General features: G+C 37.8%; 1 protein-coding gene across 1 annotated transcript; it reads left to right on the top strand.

The window, feature by feature from the left end:
* The first annotated feature begins 1,166 nt into the window (after window positions 1-1,166).
* Window positions 1,167-8,057, top strand: LOC139712054 (uncharacterized). Its single transcript, XM_071623889.1, has 3 exons — window positions 1,167-1,220; window positions 3,619-3,798; window positions 4,810-8,057. Exons 2-3 carry the CDS (start codon window positions 3,669-3,671, stop codon window positions 7,407-7,409), a joined length of 2,730 nt encoding a protein of 909 aa, XP_071479990.1. The 5' UTR covers window positions 1,167-1,220; window positions 3,619-3,668; the 3' UTR covers window positions 7,410-8,057.
* Window positions 8,058-14,781: the final 6,724 nt, after the last annotated feature.

The raw sequence follows: 14,781 nt of genomic DNA on the forward strand, positions 1-14,781 counted from the left end.
GGTTCCATGAGCTAACAAGCAAATATATATATATATATATCTTCTGACAAGCAAAAAAAAAAAAACAAAAAAAAAACAATTTTCGGGTTTCTTCAGCTGACAAGCAAAAAATAAATAAATTAATAAATAAATGAAAAGGGGGTCTTCAGCGCAAAAACATAATCTTACCACACTCACACTTCAAGATCTCTATCTATTTCTTTGCGTATTTATGTTATTTATTTAAAAAAGTGGGGGGGGGATCAAGTGATGTACACCTTATGCATTCCTTTGCATGGTGCACATATACATCTACAGCTGGAACTCAAAGGTTTTCTCTCTCTCTCTCTCCATCTCTCTCTCTGCTCTCTCTTGGCATACATATGGACTCGATCCATTGCCAAAGACACAATAACTTGTTGCAGCTTTCTTATCCAGTACGTGGTCGATCTAACCAAAACTATAAGTTGATGACTCTTAAAAGGCTTTTCCAAGATAGTAAACATAATGTAATTATTAATTTTAGTGAAAGATAACCGCTTGACTGATTTGTGATACCTGCATATGTAGTGATCATATAAGCAGTGTAGGTGACCGTGTATTTGCTTGATCATTTAAAACTTGCCCCTTTTTATTTGATTTGTGCAGGTGTATAAGATATTGCTTTAACAGGAATGTTTCTATATTCACAAGCACAGCGTTACCAATCCTGACTCAGTAGGCCCACTATTTATGGATCCTGCGGGGTATCATCTCATAGAAGTATTTAGGTCCTATTGACATATTTGGAATGTTATAGTTTTCTTTTTAGGCCCTTGTTCAATTTTCCTCTACACGATTAAACAAAGATCTGCTGTAAATATATAATATATGTATATAAGATATATATATATATATATATATATATATATATATATATATATATATATATATATACCAGTAGGGGCCTACATATATTATATATATTTCAGGAATGTAGATAGTGACCAAGTCGGTTTACTTTCATACTTAACACCAAACAATGAAATATGTTGTGTATTTCGTACATTTTTAAGTTTGTATTTCTTTCTTTTCTGTTTGTTCGTTGACGTTTGTTCATTTTGTTTGCTCAAAGGCACGAAATGCGCGACTAGAGAAAATCTCTTTGACTGTAGCAGAGTGGCGTACCATAGACGGCGCTTATGGTAGTTGATAATTTAACATCACCAGCCAACTTTGGGCGCATTGCGACATTCTCGAAGGTAATTTGTCGTTGAATTAAGTTTATTCATTATTTTAACACGAATTTCTTTAATGTTAAGATATTATTTAGCCATTTCATTATGGTATATGTACATATAGATTCGTACGTATGCAGATATTTGCACTCTTAAATGTCATATCAACTCGGCTTTCTCTAGAGTAAATTTACGTAAAGACCGCCGCGCGTCGCGCAGTCAGTTGTGTAGATGAGTGTGTAAAGGTATGCCTCTCCTACTGCGGCGACAACAATCAAATACCTTTGGCGCGGAACTGTACATGACCATGTCTTGATACCTTGATGTAGTATTACTATTAGTAATCCCTTGAAGCAGCTTGTACATGAAGCTATACCCGGAAAGAGTTCCTTATGTCCCCCCACTAGTTTGCACTTAAAGGACAAGTTCACCTTCATAAACATAAGGATTGAGAGAATGTAGCAATATTAGTAGAACACATCATTGAAAGTTTGAGGAAAATCGGACAATCCGTTAAAAAGTTATGAATTTTCTAAGTTTTTGTGCAGTAACCGCTGGATGAGAAGACTACTGCAGTGTGTGAAAAACTTAGATGTCACATGCGTACGACAATATAAGGAAAATATAAAGAGAATTTCACAAAATTTCATCTTATGAAAAAAGTACACATTCCCCCGACTCGTTACCGACAAATGTTATGGGTAATATTATTCCCCCTGCCTTTAGAAAGAGGCAAGTCAAGTGCTCTTTTATTATGCGAAAAAAGTGAAAATATGTTGAATTTTCTTTATATTTTCTTTATACTGTTGTACGCATATGACTCACAAGCTGTATTAGTCTCCTCATCCAGCGGTTCCAAAACAGAAATTTTAAGAATTCATAACTTTTGCATCGATTGTCCAATTTTCCTCAAACTTTCACTGATGTGTTCTACTAATATTGTTGCATTCTCTCAATCCTTATGTTTATGAAGGTGAACTTGTCCTTTAATAGATAGGTTCCTTTTTTTTTGTGCAGATGGTGGGTGGACTAATAGTAATAATATGGGTAGTCTTTCCATAAATGACATGCCATAACCTTTAGTTTATTATTGGTAAAAAGGAATAGTAACACTGTTAGTTAGTTTGTTTTGTGCAAGTTGGTGGGGGGGGGGGGGGGGGGACATAAGGAACTCTTTCCCTTTACCCGTACTGGGATGAACTGGGAACTGTGTGTCTGTGCGTATGATGGGGGGTTGTGATTCCAGACACTTAACGTCTTAGTTTGTGAAAACTTACGGTACCTATTTTTCATAGAATATGCACCCTTCTTTACCTCGGGAGTCAGACAAAGACTTGATAGAGACTCCTCTATCTAGGCCTAGGGCTAGGCCTCCCTTTTTACCTTTAATACCTTTACCGAAGATACTGGTTCACCGTCACACTCCATCTTGGCATCTATTGCTGCCGTTTCTTTCCAGATTTTGTCACCATGACCATGGCCCCATGGGCCATGGCATGTATACAGTGTATATTGTTCTACGCCAGTCTAGACCCTAGAGCTGAATTAGATAAATTACTTTGATTCAGACTTAATTAAACACTGCATCTAGTTGTTGACAGTCATGACATTGACCATTGATTGTACCAACCAACAACAAAGATCAACACGATCATGAAGATATTACCTGGTAGTGCAAGTGATATCTAGCCTACTTGTACTTGTATGAAATTTACTGTAAAAGTGGATATTTTCGTCGCGCGACTAATTTTTCACGCTTGGCCGGGTAAGAATAGTTTTGTGTGTTTTTAAATCCGCGGAATCAAGACATCACGCACAGGAACATATACGCCATGGCAGGCAAAAATAGTCACGTGCTTTTATTTTAGCTCTAACGTTAATAGTTTCTCCATCTGGTTGCGCGAAATGCGCGAAAATTTCAACACAGCGAAAATTTCCACTCATCACATCAACACCCTGGTAATGTTTTTTTTTTTTTTTTTTAATCAATATAAGATATCTCACAATTTCCCTGAAATTCTACGCATGCGCATGAAACATCATACATGTTGTACTACCCGGTACTAACTAGTAGTTTTCTCATCCAGCAGTGACTGTGCAGAAACTTTGAAAATTCATAACTTTTCGTTCTATGCACATGACATCACAAGCTATGATCTTCTCATCCAGTGATGGTGGCACTGAAACTTCAAAAAATCATAACTCTTGAATGGATTGTCCAATATTCCCCAAACTTTCACTGATGTGTTCTACTGATAATTGCTTCATCCTCTCAATCCTCATGTATATGAAGGGGGACTTGTCCACACACTGTGAGATAATCAGCAAGATCAGAGCTTTACATGAATAATGTTCACATTGAGAAAATCCTGTGGAATGTATAACTCTTTATAATGTAATTTTCCACAATGCTGGTTTACAGATCAAGTGCCCTTGTCTACATCTGGCCTGAGTGACATACCGGTACTTGACATGGAGTCCGAGGAGGATGTGCATGTCTGCCTTCGATGCAACACCCAGATCAAGGGGCTAATGTCTTATGTTGAACACCGGCAGTCAAAATGCTCTGTGTTGTGCAGTCCCCGTCCTCCAGGGAAAGGAGGTATAAAAAGCATTGCATATTGAAACAATTCACACCCTGCCTCTCATTTTCTAGATTTGAATACTCTCTTTTTTTTTTTTCTTCTTCTTTTTTTTTTTCTCTCTCTCTTTCTCTACTCTTGTATACTTTTAAATGATGCTACCAGGATATTTGCATATATACCGGGTATACTGGGTACCTTACATCAGTCATGATAATCAGAAATGTGTGTTGTTGTTTTTTAATTTGCCAGAAGTGTTTCCGTAATATACCTGTGTGAACAGGACAACTGCTTAAAAATGCATATAATTTACCGGTACAGCCTTCAAAAAAAATAATGATAATAATTTTAAAAAATCTCTTTTACATGATTCCAGAACTTTTTTGAAATGCAAAGGAGCTTCCTGATGGACACTTTTCAATTTTACAAACTACAATTGATGTATGCTGCGATGCTAGTTGATATGGAGAATTGATTCATTTTGTGATGTCACAGCCAAGTATACATCATGCAGAAAATGTTGGGTTTTACTTTTTATACTTCTATGATTTTGTCATCTAATCTAATAGTAATATTCTACTCATTATTTATTCAGTGGTCTCTTGGAGAGAAGATATAGAAGGATATACTGAAATCTGTAGACTGTCAGCTTCCAATTATTTTTATTCTGGAGTGGATTACTACACAAAGTCAGTGAATCGGCATAAATGGATCATGGGATTGTCTATGTTTTGTGCTTGAAACTAATGCACAATAAGGTGATATTTAAACAAAGTTAATGTCTGAAACTGAACTATAATCGCAACAAATATTAAGATCCCCAAAGTCTTGTCATGGCCATGTGTCATATTAATCTTGAAAGTGAATTTCTTGAATGCAATTCAAAAATGACTTATCCAATATCATTATGTGAAATCCACATTGTACTATAGTTTTTGCTATTAAGTGTAGAATTTTTTGTGTTTTTGCCATTGAGCTCATGCCTTTTGATTTTTGCTATTCATACTCATTGATCTTGCATACACCAACAGGAGGAGATGAAGAATCATCAGGGCAAAGAAAAGGTGAAGATGAGGAACAGAATACTGAAGAAAGAGACGATACACAGCCATCCGTTGCAAGCAGACCTGCCAGCAGTCCTCCTCATAATCAGCAGCGAAGACGTGGTAGGAAACGCAAGCTATTCATCCCACAGTCATCTCCCAAAGTGGACTCTGCCAAGAAGAGACTAAGAGGACAGACTAACAAGGAGGAAGAAGTGGACATTCAGGGGTCACCTCGGAGATCAAGCCGAAGAGGAATCAGGATATCATACACAGACCTTCTGTCTGGCATTGACCGTAGTGACTCAAAGATGGATGTTGAGGTGAAAAGAGAAAGGGTTGACAAGAAAAGTGCTGATAGTGCATCCACAAGAAAGAGAAATAGGACAGCTACAGTTGCAAAAGCGAGCGGAAATGATTCGCTGCAAGGCAAGAACAAAATCGGACATAAGGATGCTGGAGATGCCAAAAAGGGATCTGTGCTGAAAATCAAGGTAGTTGGTGGGAGTCAGGTGGGAAGAAGAGGTAGACGAAAGAAAAATGGGCAGGTAATGAGTAACAAAAAGAAGACAAAACAGCAAAAGCAGAAGGCAGTGAAACCTGGCGAGAAATTGAAACTGCGAGCTCGAAAAGGAAAAGGTGAATCAGATGTAGAAACTGCAGAAGATGAGCAGAGTAGTGATGTTTCAGAAGGTGATTCACATGACGGCCAAGAAGATACACCAGTTTACATCAAAGATGGCAAATTCTACTGCCACATCTGTGACATCTATTGTCTCACAAAGAAAAAGATCGAAATACATTGTGCGACAAGGAAGCACAAAAAGAGAGCCAAGGAAGGGCACGCAGTTCATGCAGGACGAAGAATAAAGGAAGATCCTGCAGAACTACAACAAATCAAAATGTATCATTGTGCTCCGTGTGGTTATGAAACCAAAAATTTGAAGATGTTGAATCGACACTTGAGATCAATCATACATGCACAAAAAGCTAAGATTGAGCTCCATGCCTGTAAAAAGTGTCCCAGAAAATACAAGACAGCTGAGGAACTTGACACACATAGCAAAGAACACAAAGCTGCTATGTGTCGTAAGTGCAAGCAAGAATTTGAAACAGAAGATCTGTTAAATGAGCACATTGCAGCTGAGAATCACCTCGTCGAATTCCGTTGCACCGAATGTGACAAGACATTCTCCACAAAAGGAAATTTGGTTTCCCACCTGCGAAGTCACGATCCCGACAAGCAGTTCAAGTGCGAGCTGTGCGACTATAAGTGTCCTCAAATGGCTGACATGAGGAAGCACATGTACCGACACCAGGGTTTAAAGCCATTCAAGTGCACCCTCTGCGAGTTTGAGAGCTTGACCAAGAATGGTGTTGACCGGCACATGAGGACACACATGCAGCGGACACGATCCGTCAAGTGTGAAGAATGTGGAGCTGGTTTCTTTGACAACCTACTGCTGAAGCAACACATATACATGAAGCACAATCCTGAGCGCAAGTTTCCCTGCACCTTTGAGGGTTGCACATTTGCCTTCAAGTATCGCTCCTCCCTCATTACTCATCAGCGAATGCATACCCAAGAAAAACCGTACCTATGTTCGCAGTGTGGGTATGCAACATCAACTAAGTACAGTCTGACAAAGCACATTCGCCTGCACACGGGCGAAAAACCATTTAAGTGTAATCACCCAAATTGCAATTACAGAGCACGCCTGTCGACCCACCTGACACGGCATAAAATCATCCACACTGGTGAGAAACCTTTTAAGTGCCCACTCTGTCCATACCAGTGCAACAATAAGCAGAATCTTAGGAAGCATATTTTGACCACCAAACTGCATGAAGGAGTCCAGATGTACATATGCAGGGCATGTGCTGATTTCTCGTCAAATTCTTTTAGGGAATATGTGATTCATGTACGAAAACAGCATGCAAATGACAAAGAATACATTAGCTTCTTTGAGGTCGCCGAAAGTGTAAACAAAAGAAGCGATGGACCGAGGGAATATGAGATGTGCGAGGAAGAAATGCCTCCAGAGGGGGAGGATGAAGGTGTTGCAGTCTTTGATGAGGCTAATATGCAGTCATTTTCAGTGGTGACAGTCATCCCAGGCCGAGATGGTATGCAGGAGCAGAAGGTGACCGTTCTGGATCAAAGTGAGGAGGTGCAGAAAAAGCTGGAACAGGTTATCTTAGCTCTTGGGGAGAAGGGAGAGATCGTTACCAATGGGACCGGGGATGATGAGGATGTCGTGGAACATCTTCAGACCACCACCATCGGGGAACTGCTAACCCTTGCATCCAAGAGCCTCCCCATGGTGCAGGAAGGAGAAACCATTGTCATTGTCCCGGAAGTGCAGGCAGAAACCGAGATATGTACCACGGAAACGGTAGGAACTGTAGGAACTGACAACATGGGTGAGGTGGGCGCTCTCGAGGTGGACGAGGGTCCCGATGCTGATCAGTCTGGTAGGATGGTGTCCGAGGAAGATATGGCAGCTGCCACTTGGCTGCACAACATGCAGAATGTGCAGTCAGTCGCAGTGGAGACCATCGTCCATGAAGTATCCAGTGCATCATAGGACGGACACAGAAATTCCATTTTGAAGGGCATACCGGGTATAGGAAGTCTCATATATCAGAAGCATGCTTGTTGACATTAATGGCACTCCTTGGCAGCCCTCTGTAAGTCTAATTCATCTGAAGATGGTATTGGTACTCTGGTAACTGATGTCAACTTTGGTCTCACACCACCGGCAGTCTAAGCTGCAATATTCATATCATGTCTTGAGTTTCGTAACATTTTCTCTGAATATGGACAAAGCACGTTCAGTTGCTCTAAGTTTTGAAGTATCCTTTTCAAGTATTCTACATGTCATATACTGTAATTCAGTATTTACAATTGGACACCACAGCTACAAATTGAGAATAAATATTATTCCTGGGAGAAACTATTCCCTTGCAATCAAAATACCACCATCCCCAGTGAGACATGATTATTTTGTACTGCTACCTAGGAGTAAATAGCCAGTTACTGTATAAGCTGTTAATTTTGCATACAGATACATGTATTTTCACGAATTAGAAGGTCAGGGACATATTCATGAGAAGTTGTATTTTGCGAATAGACATCAAGGCTATCATAAGTGCACTATTACCCTAGCGCATGATGACATTTTCATGTGTTGTAAAATGCACGGTCCGACAGTAATTCAAGAAAATAATAGCTTATACAGTACGCAGTAGTGCATTTAGTAGTCTACCAGATAGAATGCTAATTTAAACAATAAAGAATATGTTTAAACAGATATACAAACCAAAAGTAGACTCTTAATGCTTTTAATTAGGCTATCCAGTCAGATCTTGGGCTTAATTTGCATAATTAGTTGATTAAAATTAGAAATTGATAATTTCAATGGATTTCAAAGCACAATCTTGTAGATTACAACTTGGGCGTCAGTCATGCTAATTTTCATCATGAGCACATAAGTGATAAAAGTACGCTACATGATTAGTAATTGTGGACATATAGTTATATCACACCATAATCATTTTACAAGTACATTGTATAACTGTACAGCATTCTTGGTCATAACTTAACAGCTGTGGTAGTTTAGATCACACCTCTCGAGGTAAAACAGCAGTGATCCATAGAAGCAGGTTTGTCTGAAAAATTTCATCAGCTGTACTTTCATATGATCATCCTCATAGTAAAACAACCTTTTGATTGGGTTTTTCATTTAAATAATTAGGTGATCCGAGTATCCTCTCGGATCACCTTCTGTATCTGTACTGATTCTTTGTTCTTCTTCTTCTTCTTCTTCTTCTTTATTTCTCCTCAAAAGTTGTGCAGAGGTTAGCTCAGAAAGTGCATTGCCTCTCAATGTCAAACTCATACCATATATGTATCATGTCCCAAAGACGACAGCGCAAGTAAAATCATAGTGATCAGTCGACCGTGACGTCACTATGACGTCATTATATGAAAACACATTTTCATGCATATCTCATTAATGGAATGAAATATTTCAATGAAATTTACGTCACATATATTTCAAGTTATGCGCATTTTACTCATATTCTCAAAATTCATTTTTCTCTTAAAACGCGCGCGTACGCGCGCGTTGAAATATTTGTATGCTCAAATCCAGCTCAAATTTTTTTTGCACACGTTTCAGACCATTTGGAGCATTTTTTGAAAAATTGAAAAAATTGGACGGACGCGTACGCGCGCGCACATATACGCACGCACAGCTAATATGAAATAGAAATTTTCAGTTTTTTCACACGGATCGGATGTCCGAAATGTCAAGGAATATTTCTACCAAGTTTCAAGTCGATCCGACTCAATATGACGTCATACGGGCCCGTCAAATTCAAAATTCCGCGCGTGCGTCAATGGGGATACACAGTGCAACTATGCCAAAAAACGCCAATTTTAAATCGGATTTTACTCGTCAGGATGGACGGTGACCCCCCATTTTCTTTACATATTCTGAAAGCTGATGAGTTGTACATGTCATTTCATGGGCTGGCTATGCTGATAAAATGACTAAAAGATATCAAATTTCTTAATAAAGTAAAAAAAGTAAATTTTCAAAATGACGTCATCAAATTTCAAGTTTACTCGAGCGTATCTCACTAATCCTTTGCCAATTTTCACCCAAATTTCAATATGTTATAGCTTATGAAATACTCTTTCATTAATGTAATTAAACAATTTTGATTTGATGACGACATTACCTTGAAAAAATGGATTGAAGGTAACCTTGTCAAATTTGACCAGTTTACGTGTAATCTCTATGGGAGTGCAATTTTTATGGAAATGAAAATTGACATGACTATCTTTATCGAGCACTAGCTCACTTATGCTTCGGTGAATTTCTCTAAGATTTTAATATGTTGTAGCTGAGATGTAGGGCTATCGTAAGTGTGCCCTTTGTTTTTTCATACGTTGTCGGGATCACGTGAAAAAACTTGGTTGAAATTAAAATTTATCTTTGATGTATTGAAATATTTCTTTCTTTTTGCAACTTTCTTTGCAATAACTCAAGAAAAACAGCCCCTATCACCTTCATATTTTGCACATGTTTAGTTCATGTCACGAAAATAATTTCATAAAATTACAACTACTTGATCAGACGCCATCTTGGGTATGTAAATTAGGGTCAAAGGTCATAAATGTTTCATCCTGTATCTTGGTGAATACATGTCCTATCTTTCCCATATTTTGCACACGTAAAGACCATGTTACAGGGATCATTTCATAAAATAACCACTTTTTGCTCAGATGCCATTTTGTCTGTGCAAAGTGGGGTCAAAGGTCATATGTACTTCTTTTTCTATCTTCGCTATGACGTGTTATCTCTATGGGAGGGAATTTTTTAGATGTGAAGATTGACATGACTCTCTTTATCGAGCACTATCTTACTTATGCTTCGGTGAATTTCTCTCAGATTTTAATATGTTGTAGCTGAGACTTTGCAGCATCAGGACTCGAATCATTGATTAAAAAAAAGATCGGATCACCTTAATTTGTCAGTGATGACAAATTACAATCTCTAGTTAGGTGATCCGAGTATCCTTCGGATCACCTTCTGTATCTGTACGGATTCTTTCTTCTTCTTTGTTTCTTTATTTCTCCGCAAAAGTTGTGCAGAGGTTAGCTCAGAAAGTCCGCTGCCTATCAATTTCAAAATTATACCATGTATGCATCATGTCCCAAAGACGACAAATCTAATGTATCATTGTGATCAGTGGACCGTGACGTCACTATGACGTCATTATATGAAAACACATTCTCAATCATATCTCATTAATGGAATGAAATTTTTCAATGAAATTTACGTCACATATATTTCAAATTATGCGCATTCTACTCATGTTCTCAAAATTCATATTTTCTCTTAAAACGTGCGCGTACGCGCGCGTTGAAATATTTGTATGCTCCAATCGAGCTCAAAATTTTTTTGCACACGTTTCAGACCATTTGGAGCATTTTTTGAAAAATTGAAAAAATCGGACGGACGCGTACGCGCGCGCGCATATACGCACGCACAGCTCATGTGCAATTGAGATTTCCAGTTTTTTCACTTTGATCGGATGTCTGAAATGTTAAGGAATATTTATACCAAGTTTCAAATCAATCCGACTCAATATGACGTCATACGGGCCCGTCAAAGTTGAAATTCCGCGCGCGCGTCAATGGCGATATACAGTGCAACTATGCCAAAAAACTGCCAATTTTAAATCCGATTTTACTCGTCAGGATGGACGGTGACCCCCCATTTTCTGTACATATTTTGAAAGCTGATGAGTTGTACATGTCATTTCATGGGGTGGCAATGCTGACAAAATGATTAAAAGATATCAAATTTCTTAATAAAGTAAAAAAAGTAAATTTTCAAAATGACGTCATCAAATTTCAAGTTCATTCGAGCATATCTCACTAGTCCTTTGTCAATTTTCACCCAGATTTCAGTATGATGTAGCTTATTTAATGTTCTTTCAAACATAAAATTACAATATTTTGATTGGATAACGGTATCACCTCGTAAAAATGGATTAAAAGTAATCTTGTCAAATTTGACCAGTTTACGTGTTATCTCTATGGGAGTGCAGTTTTTCTGGAAATGAAAATTGACATGACTATCTTTATCGAGCACTAGCTCACTTAAGCTTCGGTAAATTTCTCCCAGATTTTAATATGTTGTAGCTGAGACTTTACGCTACCGTAAGTGTGCCCTTTGTTTTTTCATACGATGTCAGAATCACGTCAAAAAATTGGGTTGAAATTCAGGCTTATCTTCGATGTATTGAGATATGTCTTTCTTTCTGCAACTTTCTTTGCAATAACTCAAGAAAAACGGCCTCTATCACTTCTATATTTTGCACATGTTTAGTTCATGTCACGTGAATTATTTCATAAAATAACAACTACTTGATCGGACACCATCTTGGGTATGTAAATTAGGGTCAAAGGTCATAAGTGTTTCACCCTGTATCTTAGTGAATACATGTCCTATCTTTCCCATATTTTGCATACGCAAAGACCATGTTACAAGGATCATTTCACAAAATAACCACTTTTTACTCAGATGCCATCTTGTCTGTACAATTTGAGGTCAAAGGTCATATGTACTTCTTTTTGTATCTTCGTTATGACGTGTTATCTCTATGGGAGGGAATTTTCTTTAATGTGAAAATTGACATGATTGTCTTTATCGAGCACTAGCTCACTTACCCTTCGGTGAATTTCTCCCAGATTTTAATATGTTGTAGCTGAGACTTTGCGCTATCGTTTTATTTCCTTTGTTTTTTCATACGATGTCGGGATGACGATAAAAAATTGGTTGAAATTAAAGCTTATCTTCTATGTATTGAGATATTTCTTTCTTTCTGCAACTTTCTTTGCAATAACTCAAGAAAAACACGCCCTATCACCCCCATATTTTGCACATGTTTAGTTCATGTCTCGTACATTATTTCATAAAATAACAACTACTAGATCGGACAACATCTTGGGTATGTAAATTAGGGTCAAAGGTCATAAATGTTTCATCTTGTATCTTAGTGAATACGTGTCCTATCTTTCCCATATTTTTCACACGTATCGACGATGTCGCGAGAATCATTTCACAAAATAACCACTATTTCATCAGATGCAATCTTGGGAGTGCAAAGGTGGGTCAAAGGTCATATGTATTCATTGCTGTATCTTCGTTATTCAGTGTATACATAATTTGGTACCAAAGATGGCAGATATGACTCCCTTTTCTAAATGAGAATGCAAACATCACACGGACAATGTCTCTAAACAGAGATGAAACTTGTATGGTCATGCCTATTGCGATCAGGACTCGAATCATTGATAAAAAAAATCGGATCACCTTAATTTGTCAGTGATGACAAATTACAATCTCTAGTTTTTATTTCATGTGTTCAACATACATACATGTACTAAAAGTGGAATCATGAATCTCTGTTTGTTTTTGTTCTGTAACGCTTTTTCAAAGTCATACTTTTGCATGAGACATAGAATTAATATACAATTGTACTTTTATTTCTCCTCTAAAAGTTATTGTGTTAAGAAGATCCAATCCAGCATTACACATGTGAACAGGAATGATGATACAATGTACTGTAGATACCATCACATGCATCAGATATACCAGGAGTGAATAGGAGGTGCTTGCTTTTGTCATACATGGCCCGCAGATATTTACTGATGAATTTCTGCTTCCCATTAAGTGTGTTAGAATGAAAATGTACTGCACATTGTGGCACAAAATCAAGCAGGAAATTTAATGCCATTCTGACAATCACCAGGTGTTTGACTCAGAGAAAGAAGACTGAGAGATATGCAGATGATATCATTTGTTCCCAGTGGTGCTCTGGTTAGGGCAACCTTTACAAGTTTATAGAGTCAACCTTGCTTTAAAGTCGACCTCACATAAGTCGAATAAGTCGAAGGTCTTTTCAAGCCCTCTTCTCTTTATATTTTGTTGATTTTAATCCCTCGTAAGTCTAATATTGTCCAAGTCAAAGCTATTTCTCCAGTCCAAATAGATTCGACTTAGGCAAGGTTGACTGTACTTTTCATGATTGTGATTTTTAATTTTTTTGAAGGCAGAACAAAAAAGTCCGTTTTTGGGGGGTCTTTTTTTTAATCCCCAAGTTGTGTTTCATTTTGACCAGATCTGCATATACATGTACCAGGCTGTCAAACTGAGATTTTTAAAGATGAATTTATCAATGACCATTGATATACTATACATTATCTCAATTTTTGCCACTTCATTATAAGGGAATAACTTGGGTTTTGGTGACAATTATGTGCTGTACTGCCAAGTTGCAGCACAATACTGTAAATTCTGAAAATCTTGTGCATGTTTACATGCTCACAAACCATAATGTAATATTTTCCTTTTTTAAATATTTATGTGTGCTTGTCATTTGGACCGATTACAGAGGGTTGTGTCTCATTGGTGTTCATACCTAGTCTTCATTTGACAGATGTTACTGTAACATATGCAGCACTCATTGAACTCATGTTGTTGCGGTGCATATAAAACAGAAAAATGTTAACATTATCACTCATGTTCTGCTCGACTTAATATCTGTGTATCAAGTTCTGTAGCAAACTGACTGAACGAAATTATCTATCTTGTACATACACTGTATCACATATGGAAATACAGTGCACTCCCGTTATAACGAACACGGTTATAACGAAATTCCGGTTATAACGAAGTAAAAATTCGGGCCGTAACGTTGTCCACTTAATGTATTTTCATTGTTTATTCGTTCGGTTATAACAAAATTTCGATATAACGAAAGAAAACTGCCGGTCCCGAGGACTTCGTTATAACGGGAGTCCACTGTATACAGCTACATGATATATGAGAGTGATAGAGAGGGGTAGAGGGGAGTATGTGTGTACAAAGTGTGTATGTGTGTGTGTGTGTGTGTGTATGTATGTATGTGTGTGTGTGTACTACAGGTAGTAATTTGTAAAATGTGGATGAAAGTTGGCAAACACTGACAACCTTGATGGGTGAATGCGTATACATGTAGTTTGGTGCAGTTCACGGATGGGTGAATGCGTATACATGTAGTTTGATGCAGTTCACACTAAAGAATTGATTTGTTCCAAGTCTTGCCTTTCAAGAATTGTGGTTAGTCCAAGAGGAAGATATCTTGCGTTCAGTTGGTCAACTGTGGAAAACCCTCTAAGAGTGATAAGGTGTACATCTGAATGCCTCTTTATAAAGAATGCATGCTTGTTTGTGTGGATGTGTTTGTATTACATAGAATTGACTTCATAGGCTTGAGAAAATGCTTGATATACACGATATGTACAATGTATTGAGTACATGTACATGTACACTGTATCAGCATACACATGTTGACAAATACCGGTGGTTGACTTGCATGACAAATGGAGTCAGTTTT

Source organism: Diadema antillarum, unplaced genomic scaffold, assembly GCF_040938485.1.
Source record: "Diadema antillarum isolate AM-2024a unplaced genomic scaffold, OU_Dant_1.0 seq00001754_RagTag, whole genome shotgun sequence".
NCBI classification, from domain to species: domain Eukaryota; kingdom Metazoa; phylum Echinodermata; class Echinoidea; order Diadematoida; family Diadematidae; genus Diadema; species Diadema antillarum.